Source organism: Periplaneta americana, chromosome 2 (assembly GCF_040183065.1).
Source record: "Periplaneta americana isolate PAMFEO1 chromosome 2, P.americana_PAMFEO1_priV1, whole genome shotgun sequence".
Classification (NCBI taxonomy): Eukaryota; Metazoa; Arthropoda; class Insecta; order Blattodea; family Blattidae; genus Periplaneta; species Periplaneta americana.
The window spans coordinates 71349253-71373720 of NC_091118.1; the positions used below are offsets into that span (position 1 = coordinate 71349253).

General features: G+C 36.6%; 1 protein-coding gene across 1 annotated transcript in view; it reads left to right on the forward strand.

The window, feature by feature from the left end:
* Nucleotides 1–918: 918 nt before the first annotated feature.
* LOC138695280 (uncharacterized) overlaps nucleotides 919–24468 on the forward strand; it is an 815404-nt gene continuing 791854 nt past the window's right edge. Inside the window, exon 1 of the mRNA XM_069819716.1 lies at nucleotides 919–1048. Coding sequence (XP_069675817.1) covers nucleotides 1033–1048 — 16 coding nt within the window. The 5' untranslated portion in view covers nucleotides 919–1032. The remainder of the gene's footprint in view (nucleotides 1049–24468) is intronic.

Sequence of the window (24468 nt, forward strand, 5' to 3'; positions counted from 1 at the left end):
GTTGCTAGTAAACTAACGGGAGATATTGCAAATTTTCGTAACGTTTTATTCATATGACACTGAAGCATAAACTTTTGACGTTACAAATCTCATTTCCATGGCAACAATAGTGACACAATTCAAACAAATTTATGTAAAAATAATCCGATTATTTTATAAATGAAACTGTACTATTATTTTCCTATTAACTTACTGCATTAACAAATGTACAGGTTCTTCAAATAGTTCGTCAATTTCGAATAACATTGTTTACTAAAATATTTTAAATGTTATAGATATTTGAAATTTTTGTTTCATACTGATTTGACTAATTTTAGTGTAACATAATTGAAATTGCATGATAAACACATGGAAGGAACACATAATTGTTCAACAAAGGAAGAGAAAATTCGCCGCTTTTTCCTGTGGGTATAGTTTCATTATATTTGTAGCTAGGAACTCAAGTATCAGAGACATGATTATATTTATACGTTATATAAACCTTTGTAACTGTCATAGAGAGTGACATTAAGACAGACTGACAAATTGGATAACTTTACAAGTCCCTAGACGTTTCAGCTGAATGAAAAGTAGAGAGAAGAAATTGCGCAGAATTCCTTACAAAACAGAAGGGTGAAATGTATAATTGATTAATGATTCTGTGACATTGCCTTCAGCTTCTTAGGAAGGAAATAAAACTCGAGGCCTCCAAATATCAGATGTCAAGAGCTGTTACAAATGTCGGAACCACCCCCTACTCAAGTGACAAATCTCTTACCATTGATTCATCATCTAGAAATCCCTCTGCTAACTTGTCTTGTGACGTAAGAACACTTCCTCAATGCCTTGATTAATGGTAGGGTGGAGGAAGAGGAAGTGCTTGATGGATTGTTTGAAACATTTTCTTCCCTTTGTGTGTTTGCAGGTTGGGAACCCTGGTCTGATTGGTCTGCCTGCAGCGCCTCTTGCGGTGAAGGAACTCAGGAGAGAAGGCGATTCTGTCGCCAAGCTGGAAGTTGCCATGGATACAACAAAGAGAGACGACGTTGCAACATGTTCTCGTGCCAAGGTATGCCATTTATTATGCAAATTGGATCGTTAACTTATCTTTATGAGCCACTAATGACGTATTCTGCTTCAACAGAGTCATAGAAGGAACAAGATACATTGGGAATGACATTTGAAGTCATGATTTCATGTGCTTTAATAATAGTACATTCATCCAGTATTCAGAATTTCTTTCTGAATTCCTTCAATTCGGTCTTTAATGCTTTCCAGTTTTGCACAGATACCGTTTCCTACGTAATGTCAGTTTTGGAGCAAAATTTTATTTGGAGTGTGTTTTGACAAAAAATTCCCTAGTCTTCAAATAAAAACCTTTAGGGGAGACTCGGCTAATTCCACAATATTAAGGATTAAATCTATCATATTTTTATCAAAATGTTTCTTGAAAAATATTATCAAGGTATGTAGACATGGACGAAACCTTTCATTATCAAATGAGATAAAGAGACCTATTAAAATGCAAATGTATTTAGTTATTTTACAGTTGAAAAAGAACAACTCAGGTAATTCCGCAACAGTGCAGATAAATCCGCAATAGGACTTGGCTAATTCCGCAGTAGTAAATAATTATGAAATACATTATGAAAGTAACAATTTATATGTTACAATGCTCACTTTCTTCACACCTGTGTAGCAAAACACGAAAAACAGCCAACTTTCGATGTTTCACTGTATTGCCGACAAAGGTGTCGACCAAAATCCTTGATTTTTTCTATAGTACTGCAGAGGACATGCCTCCTGTTGACAGCCTCTCAAAACTTACGTTCACGCTATTGTAAAGCCGCAGTAAAATCGTATATGCACTACTGCGGAATTACCCGTACTGCGGTATTAGCCGAGTTTCCCATAAATTCTATGGTCTTATGCCACCTTTCAGCGAGTTGTGCTATCCCGCGACGGTACCAGTTTCTGGTTTTCTGATGCGAAGACTTCCATGATATCCATTTCACTTTGCTTCCTAGTTTTGTGAATGTGCCATGGATCGAAACAAATGCTAATCTGAAGGCGCAAGTTCAGGACAGTAGGCTATGCCGACTGTTATAGCAGTTCGATTCCTGTATTTTTTTCCTGGTTGTTCAAGCGGTATGAGGTCTGGCATTGTCTCGTTGCAAGAGAATTCTATTTCGATCAACTATGCCGGGTACTTCTCCTTCAAAACTTCTTGAACTCGTTCTAGCTTTTGAGAATAAAGATCCGCATCGATATATGTATGTCTGTTTGAAACAAAGTCCAAGTGAATAACACCTTCAAAATTCCACCAGACACATAACATTAACCACTTTGGGGTTCGATTCCTCAAAGGTTTTTGGAGATTTCTTTTTCACTGGGTCTGAATGCATAGTCTTGTTGTGGCGAATATACGCGATGCTAACAACAAAATAAAACTTTTTTATACTTATTAATATCGAGTGTTAGTAAAAAAAAACTTATTACTCAGAATGAAATACTCCAGTCATAGCAAAATACCTATAATTATTGTGATGGTAATACATAAATTACTTGCTTGCTTTAATTTTTATAATAGAAATCTTAGGTTTCCAAATTGGCCTTCTGTAAATCCTGGGATTAACTGTGTAATCAACCATTTTACATAATTTTCATTATTCATTTTGTTATGAGACTCGCCGCATTTTGATTTGGCTTCGTACATCAACAAACACCTCGGAATGAACCTCATGTCACCACCTGCATGGACGACAATCGTTCTCTACGCCGCACTGCTATACACACCGGACTCATTCACATCTTTCCAACATCTGTGGACGGTATAATGCAGTGGTCGTCAGCACTCGCTGAAATGGGTAAAGGTGATATGCCTCCTTGTGCAGCAGGGAGAGGGAGAGAGCATAACCGCCAGCAGCCACAGATGCACCATAGTGCAGTCTCTTCTCCGTAGTTAAGAGACTCTAGCCCGAGGGTGCAGTGTGCTGATGACCGCTGGTATAATGGGTATGAAACCACATGTCGTCGATGTAGAACACAGGCGTTTGTTCATCTGTTATCATTCTTTTTCAAGAGACGAAGGTATGCACCACGTTTGGCTACAATATCTGTGTGCGCCAGTAGCAAGTGTCGTTTCTTCTTTACACTTGTTCAATTTGAATCCCATAGCTTTAATCCGTAACTGGTGAGCTGGTGTTTGCTAGAAATTACGAACCACGACTGCTAAGTGTGGAATGTAGTATGTGTGACCATCACTCATGTAACTTTCAGACAGTCTGTTTAGTAACGGGCCTAGTGAGCGATCGCATTGTACGAAGCATTTTCTTCGAGTTATTTCGGATCTTGCACGGTTAAGGTTCACCAAATCTCACCTCACCAGGTACGTAAATTTTACGACCAGGCGATATCTTCTTTGAAAAAATATAAAAGAAAAACTACTTCCGTACGGATGTTGTGAGAATTTTTAGAAGTGAAAATTATTTTTTCGTATGATTAGTTATTTTGTATTAAGTGACATTTTCAGCTTTTGTAAGCAGTACATAATCAAAATACAATAAAATTGGAACCTATTTACTTAAGCCTGTATAATTTTTCATAGGCTATTACTTCACTATCTGTTTAATAAACCTTAAGAGTAATACAAAGTTAATTTTGTTATGTTTTAATAATTACCAGTCCTTTTTGAAAAAAAAAAAATTACCTCACACCTCACCTCACCAGATACATGACAAAAATACCATCTCACCAGCCACAGGTTAAGCATGGACGGTTTTAGAGGTAGTGCTCTCGTGCCATGGCACTGCCTAAATAAAATGTAATTATATCGTATTTTCAAATGTACATTCAGAGCGCTATAAGATAACAAATTGTATAAAAATACGGGTTTTCTATGAAGTGATTGGAGCAGAACATCGATTTGAACTACCGCGCCGTGTCAGAGATAATACTGCCGTTCGACCTCTCATGCGCTCCTGTATAAGCTGTGCATATTACAATCTTTGACATTCGAGCTAGGTGCCAACCAGCTCTACAAGGGCATTCGCAGAAGTGTTTTGTAATTCGATGGAGCTTCAAGGGAGTGCAAAGGGCAGGGGGAAAGGTCCTTGCCATTCAGTTAACAACTCGATTCGAGATGGCAGCTCTAAATAAGGAATATTTGTTCCATGCCAGGGTATTTCTTGCCGACAAATACGTTATTCAAAAGAGCGTAAGCAAAACATTATGGTATCTGGCATCATGTGTGCATGTAATTGTGCTGTGTTGATGAGAAACAATAAATTATGAATAAAATAAATACTCCATTATAAAATCCAGTTAGCCACCGGCGTGGTTCAGTCGGTTAAGGCGCTATCCTGCCGGTGTGAAATTGCGCTCGGGCGCGGGTTCGATCTCCGCTTAGGCTGAGTACCTGGTTGAGTTTTTTTCCGAGGTTTTTCCCAACCGTAAGGTGAATTCCAGGTAATCTGTGGCCAATCGTCTGCCTCATCTCGCCAAATACTATCTCGCTATCACCAATCTAATCGACGCTAAATAATCTAGTAGTTGATACAGCGTCGTTAAATAATCAACAGTTTCTTAATCCTATGAAGATAAACAGAAAATAAATACATTATTGAAAGACTAACTCTAGATTTGAACATAAATATGAAAACAATATGTGCTAAAATATATATGCAAACAAATGGATTTGTTTGACGTGATATTAAAAATTGTTCTGTTTTCCATGCTTGCCTTTTGGTTATGACAGTGTTAGTCTAAGAAAGGTGTAATGGATTTAGTCTACATCTGAAGCAAGATCACCAATTTTAATCAGAAATTCATTGAACGCTTTGCTGAAAATTACAGAAAAGTAGAATTCAAGTATAGAACAGTTTAGACGACATCCAAGTTGCGTGAATTTGTTTTTTTATTTTATTACTAAGTGTATTATTATTTATTACTGTATTATTATTACTATAATTATTATTGTTATTATTTTTATTTTTATTAATAGTATAAAATATTCACGACATAAAACGTTACACTTTTGTTTCTTTTCGTTTCTAACTGTAGCTTCATCCGCCACTGGCTTTAAGAACTCTTATCTGTGTTTCCTCACTACCTTTGAATTCTTACCTCGATCTGACACCATTTATGTAAGTTTCGTAAAGTAGGTACTTCTTTACGATCACAATTTAAATATTTATGATTCTGAGATCTAATAATGCATTTATCTAATTTTATTTGCAGGAGACGGTCAACATTTCTTCGGGATTGTAATATTAGACGCTTGCTTTTCTACTAGATTACAGTCTTTCCGTATTTTACGAACATTGGCTTTATTTATACCCAGCAATGCAGAAGCACGTTTCATTGCATTGGATAACTTATACCAGCTTTCTTCTCTGAGTCAAAAATGTAATATCTTTATAACAGAATTGTCTCGCTTCGCTATGCATTACCTTTCCTGACTTCGACATATTGAACTGCTTGAGTAGTATTACTCGACTAAGGCAAGTGGGGCTGCGGACGTAATGTGAAGTATCGCGATGAGGTATTACGAACGCAGGAGCAGTAGCGCCACGGCTCCGGGCTGCAGGACTCCACTGGCCTTGGTCGAGTAATAACTGGAATTGAGGATGCTTGTGGATGAAGCATGACGTCACACATTGTAGTTCCGGAGTTCGACTATACGTTTTTTCCGCTGTGTCGACTAGTAGGCCTATGTCAGAGATGTCAAGGTTATCTACTGGTGGCTGTGTCATGCCAGTGAAGGGTATTATTCGAATATTGTTCGAACTAGATGATTATTTGAATAAATGTAATATCAACACATTTATTTAAGATTGATTAATTCGTGAATAGCGAAGTATTCGTCAATAGCAAGTGAAAACATCATTCATTATTCGTTATTTTCAGTCGTCAATGGCGAATATATTTTAGTTTTTTATGTTAAATTCATACAGTTACTTTGCGCTGACAGCAATTTGTAAACAACTAAGTAATATAAAATAATAAATTAATGAAATTCTTCAATAAAAGTCTTAGTTTATTAGCTTAATGGAATTATACAAATAAAAAAACATTAGGTCATAGTTACAATTGTAATGTGACTAGCGCATTTTGTGTGGCATCATCAGGTCTAAAAGAGTAATATATAGGCTTCGTATTTCAGCTACCTATAAACTGGAATGAAGTTGTCTGATTCGAAGTATATGTGACGTCACAGAGCTGGTACAAGTACGTCCGTGTACAAAATAGTTACGCATCCTCTGTCTCCTTCCTCTAGAAAGTCAAAACTGGGACGCAGTCATATTGAGTAGTATTATCGATCACTGCTCTTACTAGTCGTATTATTTAAATAACTACATCTTTGTGGCTGAGTGAAGGTTCATTGCAGAGGTAAAATGCTTTAAGTAAGATGCACAAGAGTATAATACTACAGGGAATTATTGAGAACATTTGAACTAATGTTTCCACTGTCAATGTAGACAACATTACATACAAATTGTGTAAAGTAAACGTAAAAGTGACAGAAACAGTGCACTCAAAGACACTGATATACCAAAAGGCACAGAAAGTGTGTTGAACGTAATCTAAAAACCAGTACTATCAAAATTTGAAAATTATGAAGATATTAACTCGACGTTTAGCATGAATTTGTATACCCTACCATGATGTTCAGTGCCAACATTCCAATTAATAAATTAAATAACCTCCATTTTAGGGAATTTCTAGAGGAGGGAATCAGTGGGTTTTCAGTAATGAGGGACATGCAATATTCTAATGAAACACGAAAAATATCAGACATTAGAAATATCTGTTACTATATCACGTACCAATAACGTCATATGCTATTGAAAGAATTTCTAGCAATATAAAATCATTTCAAGTGACATCCGCATATGTTCAAGTTACGTAACTTACGAATGCACGTTATTATTCACTGCAAAGATCACGACGAAAATGAACATCACGGCTCAAGCATGTGTTTACTAGTATAGCTTCAGAATGTCTGGAGTTGACTGTACTCCACGAACACGCAGCGACGACCTGTTTGTTTATATCCTTATCCGTTGCATTACCTGTGTTCGGCATACTATATACCCAATGTGTCTTTAACTTCAGTCTTTAGGTAGCTGGAATACGGAGCCTAGTAATATATATATATATATATATATATATATATATATATATATATATGAACATAAAAACATGAACAGTGTGCAAATGTAATATGACATGGAAAAATACCTGACGAAGATTATAAAATTATCGGTTAAAACAATGTCATATGGGTGACTGCACAAACACAGAATTGCGAGCAAAACCAATTATTTGGATGTGCAATTATTTACATAAGTAGGTTTCAATATTTTTAATGTAAGTAATGAATATTCTTACAAAATCAATGTATTAACATTTTCAGATGACATACGTTAAAATACAAGTCTTAAAAAATTACAGTGTTTGATGTAGATGCATAAAATAACAAAGTTGAATAGGGTAATGCTTTGCGGCAGTCATCATGACGCAAACTTAACAACAATGGTATATGCATGTACAACGGATGCCCCCCGATCGTTTCTACGGCAAGCAATTTTTATCAACCCCAAGGCAGACGAGATATTGGTCGGCCACAAACAAGATGGACTTCGCAATTCCATTAGTTTCGGAACGGGATTACCCATCCTTAATAGGAAGAAGAAGAAGAAGAAGAAGAAGAAGAAGAAGAAGAAGAAGAAGAAGAAGAAGAAAATATGTGCAGGGTTTTGGCATGCCTGCGTTGCTGTAATCTATGAAACACTGTCACTCTTTAAGGATAAAAGCGCAGGATTTCAGTCCTCTTAATGCTGATCTTTGTTACTTGCCGCACTCTTGTGCTAATCGGCGTGACAATTTCCTAGGACTTAACTGTATTCTTGCCTGATTATCTGCAAGTTTTTCCGATATGATTCTTGTATCCAGAAAGATGAACATCTTTTTGACATATGCTTTGATAGAAGGTAAGATCAACATGACTTTTCTTGTTAGGCCTGCCACATACCGGTACATTATTTGTACGGAACTATAGGCCTAGTTGTGCCTTTAGACATAGCTACAAATTATTCAAGATAACACAAACAGATTAGACACTGCATTGTACTTCCTAACTCTCTGACATGAATTATATACTATATTTGCTTATGAATAGGAGGGATTCCTTGTTTAGAATGTGATCTCATGTTTTCGAAATAATCACAAGTTTAGATATTCACTATTACTAAGTTTATTAACAAGGTATGAAATTAGAACAGATAAATGTAGAGTATTGAAATTGAACGATTTATTTATGAAGTATCAAAATTGCTATTAATTGTAAAATAAGAATTGAACAGTTAATTTTACTTACAGTTTCTGTAGGGCGAAGTCCGGTGCTATTCAGAGATGATGCTATTTTCTGCATTTCTTCTGAAAGTCAGGAAGTTACGACCACTGTTGCATGACCGCTGTCTAATGACTAATGACCAAAGCTCGGAACTTGGGGACTTGTGTCGTGTGCATGAGTAAGGTTACAAGTACAACGTACACAAAGCTCACGCTGCAAGTGCTCAGGGACAGTCGTATGTACTAAGAAAGTGGCCACAACTAATGACAGGAAGACGGACGAAGAAACTGTTATGTCGAAGCCAATGACATTCAGAGAATTAAAGGTAAACGGTCTGTTTGAGGAAATAGAAAATACGTGTTATTTCGAATGGGTATTATAGAAGTTTGAAAATACATTATGTTTTAAATTTAACATACAGAATTTCATGGAGAATTCGGAGGAGATACATTATTTTTTTCAAATGGAGAATTTATATTTTGTAAGTTGTGCCACACACAAACTAGAGGCTGGAAACGAAATTCATTGAAAGGCATTGCAGTCCCTCAAAATGTAGAAAAAACTGTCCATAGCTATGGATCGAGACGTAGAGGGGCCTGCCCTAGTAGTGACACACTAATTGAAAACTATTTTCGAGAAAAAATTAGGATATACTTATCTTTCTCAGATACGAGATCAGCTAGCAACTGCTGAAAATCGAACAGAAAACAGTGGCAGTGAAAACATTCAGTATTTTAAGTCTACTACCGAAAAATCGTCGAATGTAGGTAGTCATACACTGTAATAAAATGTACACAGCAGAACAGTAATTTGATATATTTCTCATGTTTATTATATATATATATATATATATATGCTATGAATTTACGTGTTTCAACCTACCATAATATTATCAATATGTTGTCGCAGCCAGAAACCACTTTTGTAGCAGACCTGACAGTACCTCCGTGCTGGAAGAGGGAGTTTGTTGACATTGAAGTCCGGTCGCTTAGTCACTTGCAAAGACACAAGTCCCCAAGTTCCGAGCTTTTCTAATGACCAATGACCGCGCTTTGTACGCTCCGTGTCCATTTTATAAGTCCTCGAATCGCGCCCTTGTGACGTAACAGATTGACACTATTTTGCCCGCGAATCTTCTAAAGAGACGGTATTGCGCTGACCAATCATCACGTTATCGATTCTCGACCATTATTTAGAATCGGAGTTTCCTGTCGTCACTTGGGACAATATAGACTTAATGAACTCGCACAATATTCAAGGTTTGAATCGTCTTCGTTTTGATGGAACCAATAGAAAATCAGAATTCAGATAGCCTATCACGAATTGAAAGTCGTCTTCTTTACATCTCGCGAGAGATGCGAATTGTAAATGGTTACTAGACAATCTGTGTATTTTTCGTTACATGTCACCTATTGCGTAAGAATGGCTTTGCGCGAGATGCTAGCGTACTCACTTCCTGTCATGTTCAAGTACTGGACTTTGACTTATGCTCACTCGCTAAATGTATGGTGTAATCTGTTGCTGCCTGGAGAAACAGAAGCCTGATCGCGTGTATAAAGCATGTTTTCAACAGATTAATCTGAATGTTATAAGTACGATTTCATTAGTTCCAAATATAGTAAAAATATATTGCTTATGGTCATAACCAAAGTTGTTATGCTTGTCATAATCCTTGGGCACAACAGCCTAAACAACTGCCATTCAACGCCGATTTGTTTTCCTCCTGTGCGAGAGAGCGGTCGGATCTCCCCACTGAACAGGCGCGCGTATAATGGCGATAAGTTTTATATGCCGCCAACTGTAGTATGGGGAAACGGTTTAACCCCGAGAAAAACCCAACTGCGACCTTGTCCGCCACATGTGTCACTACGGATTATTCCCACGAAAAATTCCAGGTCAGAGCGGGACTCGAACTCGGACCATCTGCTTAAATACGCATATATTGATATTACTCACGACGATGTTTAGGAGATCTTCATTTGATCTATTAAATTTAGTTTAAAATGTCTAATAAACTGAAATTCATACGGTCACTGGAAAGTTTTCTTTTCTCAATCGTACTATCAGGGATTGGAATGCTTTACCTGCAGACTTACTAAAGGCTTTACCATTAACCAAACATATATTTATAAATAGATTTAAGGGCTTTACTAATAGAAGATAGTATATTATACATACCATTTAAAGCGTTTAATTGATGTTTTGTTATTTCAAGTGTTGTATCAGTGAAGAAGTGTGTTGTGTCAGTGAAGTATGTTGTGTAAGTGAAGTGTGTTTTTGTCACTAAAATTTTATAGTTTATAGTGGTAGTGCAAAGTATTTGAACAATGAACTGTTTTTGAAGTGTTAGTGAAATCAGGATAGTATCAGTGAAATGTGTCGTAGTTCCAGTACAGTGAGTGAGTTGACAGCGAAATGAGTGTAGTGCTGAAATGTACTTGTGCAGGTATGGAAATATCATACTCGTGGATTTTACTTCGAACTTAGGATTAAGGTACAAATTAGAGCCACCGGCGTGGCTCAATCGGTTAAGGCTCTTACCTGCCGTTCTGAAGTTGCGCTCGGGCGTGGATTCGATTCCCGCTTGGTCTGATTACCTGGTTGGGTTTTTCCCGAGGTTTTCTCCAACCGTAAGATGAATGCCAGTTAATCTATGGCGAATCCTCGGCCTCATCTCGCCAAGTATCATCTGAGTATCACCGATCTCATAGACGCTAAATAACGTCGTAGTTGATACAGCGTCGTTAAATAACCAACTAAAAAAAGGGAAGAATTTAGATTTACTTTAAATGTTATTTCAAGTGATCGTGCTTCATTTAATTTAGGATACTCCTTGTTATTAATATTATTGTTATTATTATTACCATTAATTACTAATAGTATTAATTATTATTATCAGTATTACTACTAATTGCATTTTTATTAATTGTGTTTATTATTAATTGTTATTATTGAGTGTAATTAATTACCACTGGCATCGGGTATTTACCCATTTGCAGTGTGAATAAATACATACATGTTGTTCGCGACTGGATGTGGTACATTTTCATATTTTTGTTAACTTGTGTTTAATATACCTAGTAATGTTTGGACATTTGTTACTAAATTCAATATGTTTATAATACAACGGTGTTTAGTAACTATCGTTTTCTTATATTAACGTTGGTTTATTATGTCCAATAATATTTGGACACCTTTGGCTATTCATTTTCTATGTTTTCGTTTAATATTCCTAATATAATAGCTGGTTGTTTGTATTAGTTTCGCCCTTGTTAAGTATCTATTCATTTCATGTGTAAACTTGGTTTAATATGTGTAATAATAGTTAGACATGCTTTACTAAATTTCGCATGTTGTTAATACTACAGGTTTAATAACTACAGTAACGCCCATTTCAACAAAACCACAGAGAGGTAAATATATCTGTGTAACTACAACATTTGGCATATGTTACAAAAAACTTACTGGAAGAGGACGTTGCAATACCGTATTAAACTTAGTATCTAGTTCCTCCAAGCGCAGAGCACTTGCTTTTGTGGCAGACAGTCATTTTAACCTCCTCACTTGTTTTTGTGAAGGTTCAGTAAGTACTCGTGTGTGTTGTCTGGTATACGGTATTTAGCTTTTGAATTTAATGCTAGATATTATTTGTATATGGAAGTGAAAGTTATAAAGTCTTCAATTAATAGGAAAAATGATCAATCAATTTAAGTATAAAAACAGCTGATGAAGGATGAGTGGAGCGGAGGAAAATTCTCTCCGGCGCACAGTGGTTCCAAATACAAATCTAGCAGGACAAAATTAATAACTCTCTTCGTTTCTAACAGATTTTCATAAAATTTTGTATACAGGTTACAAATGGCATTTTGCATTTGCGTGTAATCTCTGATTACGATTGGATAAAATAAACCACCCTTTTACAGGGGTTGAATTTTAAAAAATTATAATAATTAAAAAAAACTGTTTTTTTTTTCGCAGGCATTGGAACGAAATCACAAATGCATTGTATATTTTCTGTTTTATTTTAATGTGTGAAAGATGTTAAAAATACACAACAGTCGTGCATATTGAGTCAAATATCATTTAATTTTTTTAAATAAAATAGCCTACATATTAATACAATTTTAACAAAACCGCTAACTCTGGTTAAATAAACCTACATTTGAAACAGTTACAGATATTTGAGAGAGTTGTAACTCTATTAATTTTCAAATATCATCATCATCATCATCATCATCATCACCATCGTGACCCTGGAGCATTCTCATAAAGTCTACATCAGATGATATACTTTTTCTACTCTTTGGCGTTAGATACGAAGACTGCTTACCATCGGGCCAGAGGAAATTCCATCAAATCGATCGTCGTATCGGCTCTACAAAATTTGCGCGCGTGATAAGCTTATTCCCTGAAATTCTTGTAATATTTATTTTTGACTTCTTGGGGTTCCTCGGTCATCATCCCAACAGAAGTACGGCTTCCTTTATCAACTGCGCACCATGGGTAAGTAATTTAAGCACACTTTGCGGCATATAATACCACTTATATTTCTGGATGTATACGTAATTCTATAATGCCCAAACAGTATTTTTTCAAACTCTCCAATATTAATACTGTAGCCACTGGCGATTGTTTTAAGCAGTGGTCGGCAAAGATTACGTCATATAAAATGCAGCCCGCAATAAACAGCGAAGGGGAATGTAGGAGAGAAGAATATCCAGATTGCTTAACGTTGAACGAACAAGTGTTGGCTAAGGGGATGGAAATCATGCCTTACCCCTCCGCCCTGCTTGCAAATTAAGGGGTTAATTCGCGAGTTACGAAATGACGACCACTGGTTTTAAAGATGATTCCAAATCAAGCCTTCATCTATGCCAGTAGTTTCTGATGCCAAACCTGTATCTTCGAAGAACCTCCGCGCGCTAATCCCGTCATTAGTCGTAGCAAATTCTGGTTTGGGAAGGTCGAAAAGAAGTCCCTTTTCTTTACGTAAGCGATCTTGTTTTCTTTTCTTTCATTCATTTTCGTGGCCCTTTCTGAGTAAAAACTTGCTTTACCATTCCTGCTGCATCAGGCCTGTATTTTGATCTCAAATCCATTTCTGCGACTAGAGCAACCTCATCAACCGAGTGTGTTTCCGGCAAAGACTTCAGCTTCCTCTTCTGACTTTTCTCAGCACACTCATGAAACGGCTTTTGTGGACGATTTTTGTTTTTTCGTTTCTAGACACAGTCTATTTTTTAAAAAAGTCATTTCAACACTTAACCAATCCTTGTATTTCCTTAAGGAAAATTTTTAATACGTGGAGGCAATTAGTCCATTGCTCTGCAAGTTTCATTCAGAATGCAGCACTTTTTTCTGCACTAATTTACGATCATGTCCCTCAGAATCTCCTAAACCATTTTAATTAATACATACTCACACACACAAGCTAATCTTCTTAAAATATTATTTTATTTTCACGAAATGTCAACTAGTTCTCTTCTTGGAATTCCGTTCACCATCATTAAAATATAAATAAAAGGAGAAGGTGGTTGAAGTTGGTTATAAAACCTTTATAATTACATACCTAAATTATTAATGTAAATGCTGAACCTGCTTTGACAGTGGCCTTTTGTGGCCTTTGCTTTTGCGGGCCTGCTACATCAAATACAATTTTAAGAATTTTCATGGAACACTTCTCTGTGTGTTAATGGGTATTATAACTAAATAATACAATGTTAAAGTTCGGAAATGCACTAAAAGTGTAGGGAAATACCTGTAGTTTTATTCATTGAAACTCGAAGGAGATTGGCAATATATTATATATCTTCACACATCGATGTTCCGAAGGTAACTTGCCGGGCGATGCTAACGAGAATAGAATGTCTGTGCTGAACACTTGACTTCTACCTGCTGCTGCGCAGACCACAATAATTTTTATGGAAAACTGAATACGAATCGTAGATACACGACTATTTAGGATTATAGAACTGCAGTATTTATATTGTTTTGAAGCTCAAACTTTTATACCTTTTGTCCAGTCAGATTTGAGTTTGGAACCACTGTGCGGCGCCGGGACTCGATCTTCGGTTTTCAGCTCTACGTGCTGACGCTTTATCCACTTAGCCACACCGGATTCCAGTTCCGATGTCGGAATGAATCCTCTCAGTTTAGTCACTCGTAATGAGTGCACCTCTGCACATAGTGTGTTGGACATTGTGCCACTGTCACACATCTGTGACACAGTGCATGAGGGTTGGCCACTAAAGGGAAACTGAGAGATGGAACTTAAGTTGAGAAGATTCAGTCCGGTATCTGAATTGAAATCCGGTGTGGCTTAGTGGATAAAGCGTCAGCACGTACAGTTGAAAACCCGGGTTCGAGTTCCAGTGCCAGAGAGAATTTTTCTCCTCTCCACCCATCCTTCATCATATGGTAATGCAGAATTCCTCCACGGAAATATCATATGTACTTCGGTACATCGCTATAATATAAGAAACAGCTGTAAATTGTTTATTTTTACTTGGTTATTTAACGACGCTGTATCAACTATGCGGTTATTTAGCGTCGATAGTATTAGTGGTAGCGAGATGACATCTGGCGAGATGAGGCCGAGGATTCGCCATAGATTACCTGACATTTGTCTTACGGTTGGGTAAAACCTCGGAAAAAACCCAACCAGGTAATCAGCCCAAGCGGGAATGGAACCCGCGCCCGAGCGCAACTTCGGATCGGCAGGCAAGCGCCTTAACCGACCGGGCTACGTCGGTGGTTAAAATTGTGATACATTTCATGTCTCTAAAAATTGTACGACAACGATGAAGCAGAACATGACGTTCAACATATCGTTGAAACAAAAGGTATGTGCAGACCCAGAAACAAAATTTGGTCCACCTGATTTTACTAAGTTCCAGATACAACGCATTGGACATGTGCAATATTCTTCGTAATAGGTAGAGGAAAGTGCCCTAAACCGGACTCCTCCCCCTAAAGAGGACCCCCGGTCTCCTGGCTCTGCATTCTCCTGAACTCTAGTAGGACTATGTGTAAATAATAGTTTAGGCTTCTATCACTCTGTAGCGGAGCACACATGCCGCCCATTTCACTTGTTGCTTATCAGTCCGCCATTACATGTTTTGAGAGTGGAAAAAGTTTTTACATTGTGCTAATTTTTCGTTATTTCTCCTAGGTATTGGCAGGTAAGCCATTCGAACTATATATATTCTTAAATGGTAAGGTTTAAGGTTAATGTTTATCATTAAACCGTTTAATTTAGATGTTTGGTCAAACATTTATTGAGTTATGTTGGCTGTAGTCGCGCAAACCGGACCCCCTTCAGTTGCCTAAACCGGACCCCTTATTTTTTCATGTTTAAAGTCTGCCTGTAAGCTATTTGTACACACTCTTATTCTCTTGGAATTCTGTTAAAAATTCCAAGAGGATAATGGGAAGGTTGATCAAAGAAAGTGGAGTCCGTCTAAAATGACTACAGCTATTGAAGCAGTTCGGAAAAAGAATGTGAGTTGGAAGAAGGCCAGTGAACTGTTTAATGTTCGAAAACTACACTTATAAGATTGTCCAACATGAAGTACGTTAACTTACACCTGAGGAAGCAGCAAACACAAAAAGAGGCAGACCTACAATTTTGGGTAAAGATCTTGAAGAAGAGCTAGTTGACTATTATCTTGCTATGTAAGCTTCTTTTTTGGGCTTACTCGTAATGACTTAACGAAGAATGGCCGTACAATTGGTAGAAATAAATAACTTTAAACATCGTTTGAAAGACGAAATTGCTGGAAAAAGTGGGTAAGTCTTTTTCTTAAACGCCACAAACCAAAGTTCCAAAAGGAAACCTACTGGAACTTCCTATAGCAGAGCTTTTGGGTTAAGCAAAGAAAACAGAGAGAAATTCTATAACCTTCTGAAAGATGTTTATGAGAAAGGTGAATTCACTCCTGGCAGAATTTATAACGTTGACGAGAGCGGCATTACTGTGGTACAATCTAAAGTAGCAAAAGTAATTGGCCTTAATTGTAAAAAGCAGATAGCCAGATTGACGTCAAGAGAATGTGGGGCTCTTATAACGATTGTTGTTCGTACGAATACTAATGCCTCATTCGTGCCCTCTTTAGTATTTTTTCGAGGAAAAATATGAGTGAACAATTGAAAAAAGGGGCTCCACCAGAACAATCTTTGCAGCGCACCATCCAGGATGGATCCAAATGAACTCCTTCACTCAGTGGTTTCGACACTTCATCGAGTTTGCCAATCCTACAAACGAACAATCTGTGCTGTTGCTCTTGGATGGCCACTTTAGCCACACACAGAGTATTGATATGATCAACTTGGCAAAAACAAATCATGTTACCAATATGTCGTTACCACCTCACTCCTCGCACAAACTACAACCTTTGGACAAAACTTTCATGGGTCCCCTCTAAGTTCACTACAGCAAGGAACTCAGGCAGTGATTAAGGCACAGTGAACGTGCTGTCAGTGGTTATGATGTAATGGACCTGTTTGGCAAAGGCTATATTAGATGCCAAACAGCTCAAATAGCAGTCAATGGACTTAAAGCAACAGGCATATAACCCTTGAACAAGAAGCTATTCTCAGCTGCCAAATACATTGAAGAGGGAAACAAAAAACGAGATTTCTCTTTCTATGAATCTGTGTTAAAAAAAACAAACAGCAGAAAATCAGAGCTTTCCAGAGAAAAGAGAAGAATGTGATGTGGACGAACCATAAGTTATAGTAGAGTTTGACCAAAATCAACCATCAACATCTTCGGCAGGTCAGCGTGTTCCTCTGTCATCAGCTACACTTGAGGATCCTCAGGGTTCCAATCTTCTAAGAGAAGCGAATTTTTTGGGTGAATTTTCGTTTTGGCCAACTTCCATTGTGCGAGTTAGCCTGATTCGATTCGCCGTCTGGAGGCTAAATTGTCCATGTGGAGGTGGTTTCTTAGTCTGGGTCGACCCAGTTCTCCCAGTTGCCTCGTTCTCCACTCGGTTCTTATGAACCATAATTCGTAGGTAGCGGTCGCCAGCTAGTGTTGTTGACCGTGGGCGAGCACTGTGAGGCATATCTGCAACATATTGTGTAACACGATAACGTGCCTTATTCTAACGTCGTCGTTATGGTGTACGTCGACCCGACGGGCGATGTCCCGGACTGACAAACCTTCATGTCGCAAAGTAACCATGCATGCACGAATAAACGTGTGGGTGACGGATCTAGACATGTTGACTAAATGAACACAGCACACACCGCTTAATGCTGTTCAGGATTGCAGAACCAGCGCGGCATAATCGGATATACCGAGACCACAAGCCGTACTTCGACTCTAAATGGACAGGTGGCGATAAGTACAGATCTACTGTGGCAGTTAGAATGTTGACCTATTAATAAACATAAACATGAAACATGCAATATATATGGGTGATGTAAAACTTTTGAAAACAATTGATATTAGGGAGAAAAATTCTGTCCGGCGCCGGGGATCGAACCCGGGTCCTTGGTTCTACGTATGAAGCGCTCTAACCACTGATCTACGCCGAAGTTCAAAGTTGGCTTAATATAACATGTCAGCATATATGTCGAACATGGAGTAAGGCCCTAAAAGGGAAAAACACTAGAGGAGTGGGGTTCGAACCGGTGCTGTGGATTGAACTTCGGCGTAGCTCAGTGGTTAGAGCGCTTGGTACGTAGAACCAAGAACCCGGGTTCGATCCCCGACGCCGGAGCGAATTTTTCTCCTCTAATATCAATTGTTACCATAACAGATAAATGCTGTAGGACCAAAAAAAATTAATCGTTACGTAGATTCTTTTGAGTAGTATACAGGCTGTCATTAATTTAAGTGGTTATTTTTCATGTCATAAGGAACAAAAAATGTCATCACAATTTTTCTTTCTAATTGCAATATGTAGCTAATTATTAAAGTTTACATTATTGGGCGTTTGGCAACATTGTTGGTTGGGGAGAAGAGGGTTTACAGGTACACAGTACAGCTGAAGCGGGGACAGACATACGGATACAAAACAAATGCTATGCCCCAGTGCAGGGCGGACTGTTGTTCACGTAAAACGCGCAGCAAATACAAACTTTCAATCTTATTAATAGAACACTATGGCAAATTTCCACTTTATTTAACAATATTGCTCGATTTTTTATTGTAGTCTAAAAATAAATAATAATGGTTTTCTGCACACAGTCACATGAACGTTTTCTTCTAATGCGAAATTTTAATCTCTCCCGCTTCCGTAAAGCAGTATCATTTTTAAAGAAAGTAAAAGTTTGCTGTTTGTTATATTTTAGGACATAACACTTGACGAAAAATCATTTCTTACCTACAGGGACATCATTTTATTTTTACTTGCATTTTTATTGTACCTGCATTTCTGAATGTACTTCACTCCCACCCCTTCACTAATGTCTTTGCTCCAGTCAGACACACAAACTTACGGCCGCTGTTGCATTCGAAGTCTTCAAGCAGTGAAGTAAACACTATAGTGTGAGTGTTTCATAAATATGGTTGCGTTTTCTATAGAAGAAAGAACCTATATTAATAATATGGTACTAAAAATTATATTCAAGAAACGATGAATTCAATTTCAGAGAATATGCTTCAAAATGTTTTTAATAATATGCGTAAAGAATTGAAGCCTGCATTGTAATGAACGGCAACCATTTTCAGAAACTTGTTTAAAAATTCAGATTAGCTTATTTTGAATTGAGGTGGCTAGAAGCAAAGGAATGCTAGTGACATTTGTAATAACATGAGTTAAGTGCATCCAGTGTAAGCAAAAGTATCTAAAATTTTAGTGGAAAAGGGATATTTTAATCCCATCACACATTAAAATTTAATTAAAAATTTCACCGATTTTACGAAAGCTTAAATATTTAAACCCTATTTTCTCAAAAGTAACTTAAGTGCACTAACAGCCTTTTACTTATGAGCCCCTCAATTTAAATGCACTCTCTATATTGTATGTTAACATCGATAATTAATATGCTAAATAAAGTAGACATTACATAACGAACATAGCCGCCTGAAAAGTTGACTATTTGAAAAAAAAATTGTTACTACTCTGCTGTATTATGATAAATTCCGTAAAAGTGATCATCAAACTGAAAATCGTAATATCGTATTTCCCTACAACATAAATGATACACCACTTTTCTCTCCTCCTATAGCTAGTAAAATGATTTGTTTACATATTGCACTAGTAACATCAAACTCCTGTAATGGAAGGGGGCAACAATGTTTCCGAGTATAGCCAGGTTAATGTTAAAAATGTTGGTAAAAATAAAGTGATGTCCCTGTAGAAATCTTTCGTAAGTGATTGTCTAAGTTCAATTTGTTTTCGTATCAATACGAACTCGTTAAATTACATTTGAAAAAAGTATATATTGATTTATATCAGATTTTCCACATGTCCACCGTCGTTGAGATCTACGATCTTTGAAAAGGGGTAAGAGAGTCCCAGTTTCTAATAATCGTTGAGAAACTGCTACAAAAGTTCGCCGATTAGACAATCCTCTTTGTGGAAAACGTTGACGGTACATCCTTCTTGCCGCACTTGAATTACGGAGACTTTCTCCATAAATTCATAAGATATCATGATATTCCTGAATTATGAGTGACACCACAGTCTAGTATATACAGTCGCGAAGCTCAATACGTAGTAAATATGCAAACATTAGATAGTTTCTCACCACTAGGATCGCTAATATCGCCTCATTACAGGCAATGCAAAATAGTACCGTCACAGTCTATTGTTTCTAGCACCCTCAAAACTCAAGCTTCGTGACTGTATATAGTAGACTGTGGTGACACTGTAAGTTGTTTATCGAATACCTTACTGAACTGCCATCCGTTCGGCAGGAGACCTATGGACAGGAAGTTTGAAATCAGGTGATCTGTATCTCTATGCAGAGAACGTCAGCTGTATAAATCCTGCTGAACATGTTGCCACGTCTCTCACACCAGAATATTAACAAATTTAAGCATGCATTATTATTTAATTTCACGAAAACGTAATAGAACACACAAATATTAATTTAAGCTAATATTAACTCTTTGCTAGATGTATCTACTGATGTAATTGATTTCTTAATTTATCAACGATATAAGCAGTATAACGCAAATGAAATAAGGAAATAAATAATTTTTTTCTGGGAAGACTACAAAGTTTCGACCCTATGTTGTATGGAAATTTTTTGATCTTGTTGACCAGCCGTGACGAAAATGTGACTCCCAAGCACATTGTGGCTCGCAATGATAGCTATGCATTTCTCTTGCTTCCTACCTCCCCCAACCCCCACCCTTTCACTCACTGGAGTCAAACTCCGTTCCATTTGTATTTGTCTCTGACTTGCGAGTGGCGTATCGTCGCAATGTCTCTCTCGAAACCATGTACCTCTACAAAAACGAAAGTTTCAAGTAGGATGGGAGGACACATTTTTTTGCTGCCAATATGATGGGAATATTAAATGTATGATTTGTTCACAAGTATTACGAGGAAAACGGTTGTATAACATAAAACAGCATTATACTACATGTTACTCATGATACATGAAAAGGTTAAGTGTTATTATTATCATCATCATCATCATCATCATCATCATCATCATCATCATCATCTCTGTACGTCGATCCTTTTTCAGAAGATGCACGAATAATGCGGTTAGGTTTTCAATTTAAACTCACAAATTTACAATGTGATGTTAAATGAAAGCTAGATGTAAGGGCTTGACGAATGTTGAACTTCTCAAATCTTTGCCAAAAAATAAATATCCGAACCTTCGTTCTTTCGCTTGCTCTTTTGAAGCCATGTTCGCTACAACTTAGGTTTGTGAAAAATTATTTTCAACAATGAAAATAGTAAAAACTAAATTTAGATCACGACTGACAGACAAACACATTCATTATCAACTATGACTGGCAGTAAGTGACATAATTCCTGATTTTGAAACTCTGTCGCAGAGACATTCTGAAGACAGTTAATAATTCTAGGTTGTGATAATGTGTCCTATGTTTTCTTATTCATTTTTTTCTTCGTTACACGTACTAAACATTAGTTTGTAATCTTATACTGTATAAAATTATATTTAAGTGCTTGACGTAAGGAAAATGAAAATCCGTTAATAAGTCAGACAGTTGCTTCACTTCTCCTTCGAGTGTCCGCCTCCCTTCATATGTGCTATTCGCGTTGCAGGTTACACAGTGGCTCGGTGCACGATCACATTTTCGCCACGGCTGTTGTAAACCATACCCGACGACTGTGAAAAGGACGGCACTTATACTCCTTGCATTCTGTATATGTCTAATAATGGCTGGACGGTTTTTAGTAATGGGTCATTCCATAGTGACACACGTAACATTTTTTAAGTACCTAACTATGATCTTCACAGAATATTTAATTAAATACTTAGTAATTCATGAAAAAGACATTACTGTCTTTTAACATGAGTATTCCTAAATATAAACAAAAATTCTTAATGAAAAGGAATAATTAATAATGCAAAAAATATTAAATATTGTATGGTGTGACACACAACATTTTCTTGCCACTAGATTTATTACCAAAATGGAAAATGCACATATTATTGTGCCAAATGACATAAATGCATTCAGTTGCTTTCCAAACAATTAAGACACTTATGTAGTACATGTAACTGCTAAATCATGAACTTTAAAAAAAAATTAACAGTGCCATAAAGAAACAAAATATTGCAAATGTGTTGTGACACACGAACGTGACACACGAACATTTCTGTCATGTTGGTTACTAATTGTTTTAAATGCACTATAAATACATGAGTTCTTGTGCAAGACTTATACACTATGCCTACAGTTCTTATTATACAAAACAACACTAGATTACACTAAAATACACCTTTAAATTTAAAATATCCACAGTTGTTTACAACCATATGCAGTGATATTTCCTGTGTAATGTCATGTGACGAATATACCAATATGTCAGCCATTTGTAGTACTTCCCTTCCTTGGACATCACAGACACTTTAAATTCTTCGCCACCACAAGATTTTGTAACTTCATATGTAGCCTATATTTGAGTTTTTTTTACTTGGTCATTTAACGACACTGTATCAACCACTAGGTTATTTAGTGTCAATGGGATTGGTGATAACAAAATGGTATTTGGCGAGGTGAGGCCGAGAATTCGCCATAGATTACCTGATATTCGCCTTATGGTTGGAGAAAACCTCGGAAAAAACCCAACCAAATAATCAGCCCAACTTAAATTCTTGAAAATACTATCAAAACATGTTCAAAATGTATTAATATTTATATCAATAGAAAAACTAATATAGGCCTAGATTTAAAAAGGCCAAACTTTTATAATTGCTAAATGATACCTAGGGTAAATTAATTAATGTTATTAAATAAAACGATTTTAAATTAATATCAGAAATTTAGTACCATTTACCTAATGTGCAAATAATTACACCAATTTATTTATACACAGGCCTAGTATGGTGGCTACCTATTTACGATATAAATGTACTGCATAAGCTTGTTTTTAATATGAAATAAATTAACATAAACCAATTTTTTAAGTTTTTAATTCAAGGAATTAAGAAAATAATAAATATTTTATACGAACTTTAGGCATAAATTGTTTCATGCTAATTTTAGGCCTACACACTATATTTTTACAACAGTTGTTGTTTAGTCTGTACAAAGACAGGTGTAAACCTCACAAGTGATACCAAGAAGGCACCACTTATGAGGCAACTAGGCCAGGAGATAATGGGATAGCGTGGCCAGTTCCTTTCCCCCTTACAACAGGTATGGAACACATATTTTCAAGAGTGTTTAACTTACAGTTTATGTACTTTGAAAAAAAACGCACAGGTACGTGTGCACGCACACACAATTATCTAAATCAACAATAAGTATTTGAAATTCCACTACTAAATGTTTAGACGTAAAGATTTCCAATAACAACAAAACTTGTAACTGGATTTTAGGATAAACTTTAGTGACACACGAACATAACATTTTTGTTCGTGTGTCACAGTCATTGTGTTGCGAGTGTCACGTGTTTTTCTTGTAGAATACGTACATAAATCAAAATGTTGTCCATATAAGAAGTTGATTGTTATGTGATGTTTCTCACTTTTACATTTATGAAACATGAAACAATTAAATGGTTTTGAAGAAATATAAACAAATGTTCATTTGAGCGTGACACACGAACTCTCAATCTTTCCTTGTAATAATTGCAATCAAGCACGAAATAGTCATTTTATTACGGTTTCTATGCATTGTAATTATTAACAAAGGTCCGCACTTCATTATTAATTGCATTTAACGTACAGAAGTAATGATTTATTTGCCTTAAATGTGCATTCAAATATGTGATTTCTAGTAGATAATTTCGTGCTCTTAAACCATAGATTTCTTGGTGCTTTTACTCCCACATACGTTTTGTTACACAATCAGTGTTATCAAATTCAAACAATTCGGATCATAACGAAAAAAATGACATGTAACAAGCAGAGATTCGTGAGATTTTTATTTTTCGTGAAAATGTCGCATTTTCGTGGAATGACCCTAATTATAAATTGTTTTTGTTTGTGTTACTCAAGCTCTTCTTCTAGCGAAAATATAAATATGAATAATTAGTAAAGTTTCCTTAAGAACAGAATTTGGAGCGGGATATTGAGCTCATTGCTTGTTAAGTGTTAACATCATTTAGTCTTTTTCGTTTTCGTTCATTTTAATTTTACATGTTTTTAAGAGGGTTACTCATATTATTTTTTCTCCCTCAGATAGCAATTTCACCTCAAGGCTGTTACATTGTGGGACCTTATGCCCGCTGGAATATAACAGAATTCATTTTCATTTTCGCTGTCAATTTGAAGCCAAGTTAATCCAGAGCGATGAACGCCAGCTCAGATCGCTGCAGTCCGCGCGGAACGTTGTATAGAAACCAGCTCCGCTTATTTATACGTAGAGCTAACCTCAAGGTTTTTTTTCGTTCGGCGATGATCGCCATAGCGGAACCATAGCTTAACACAGTGTGTGCAATAACGCTAATCTAACTGGACAAAATTAATAATTTCTCTGCATTCCAACGACTTGTTATAAAACTTTGTACAGACCTTATCAA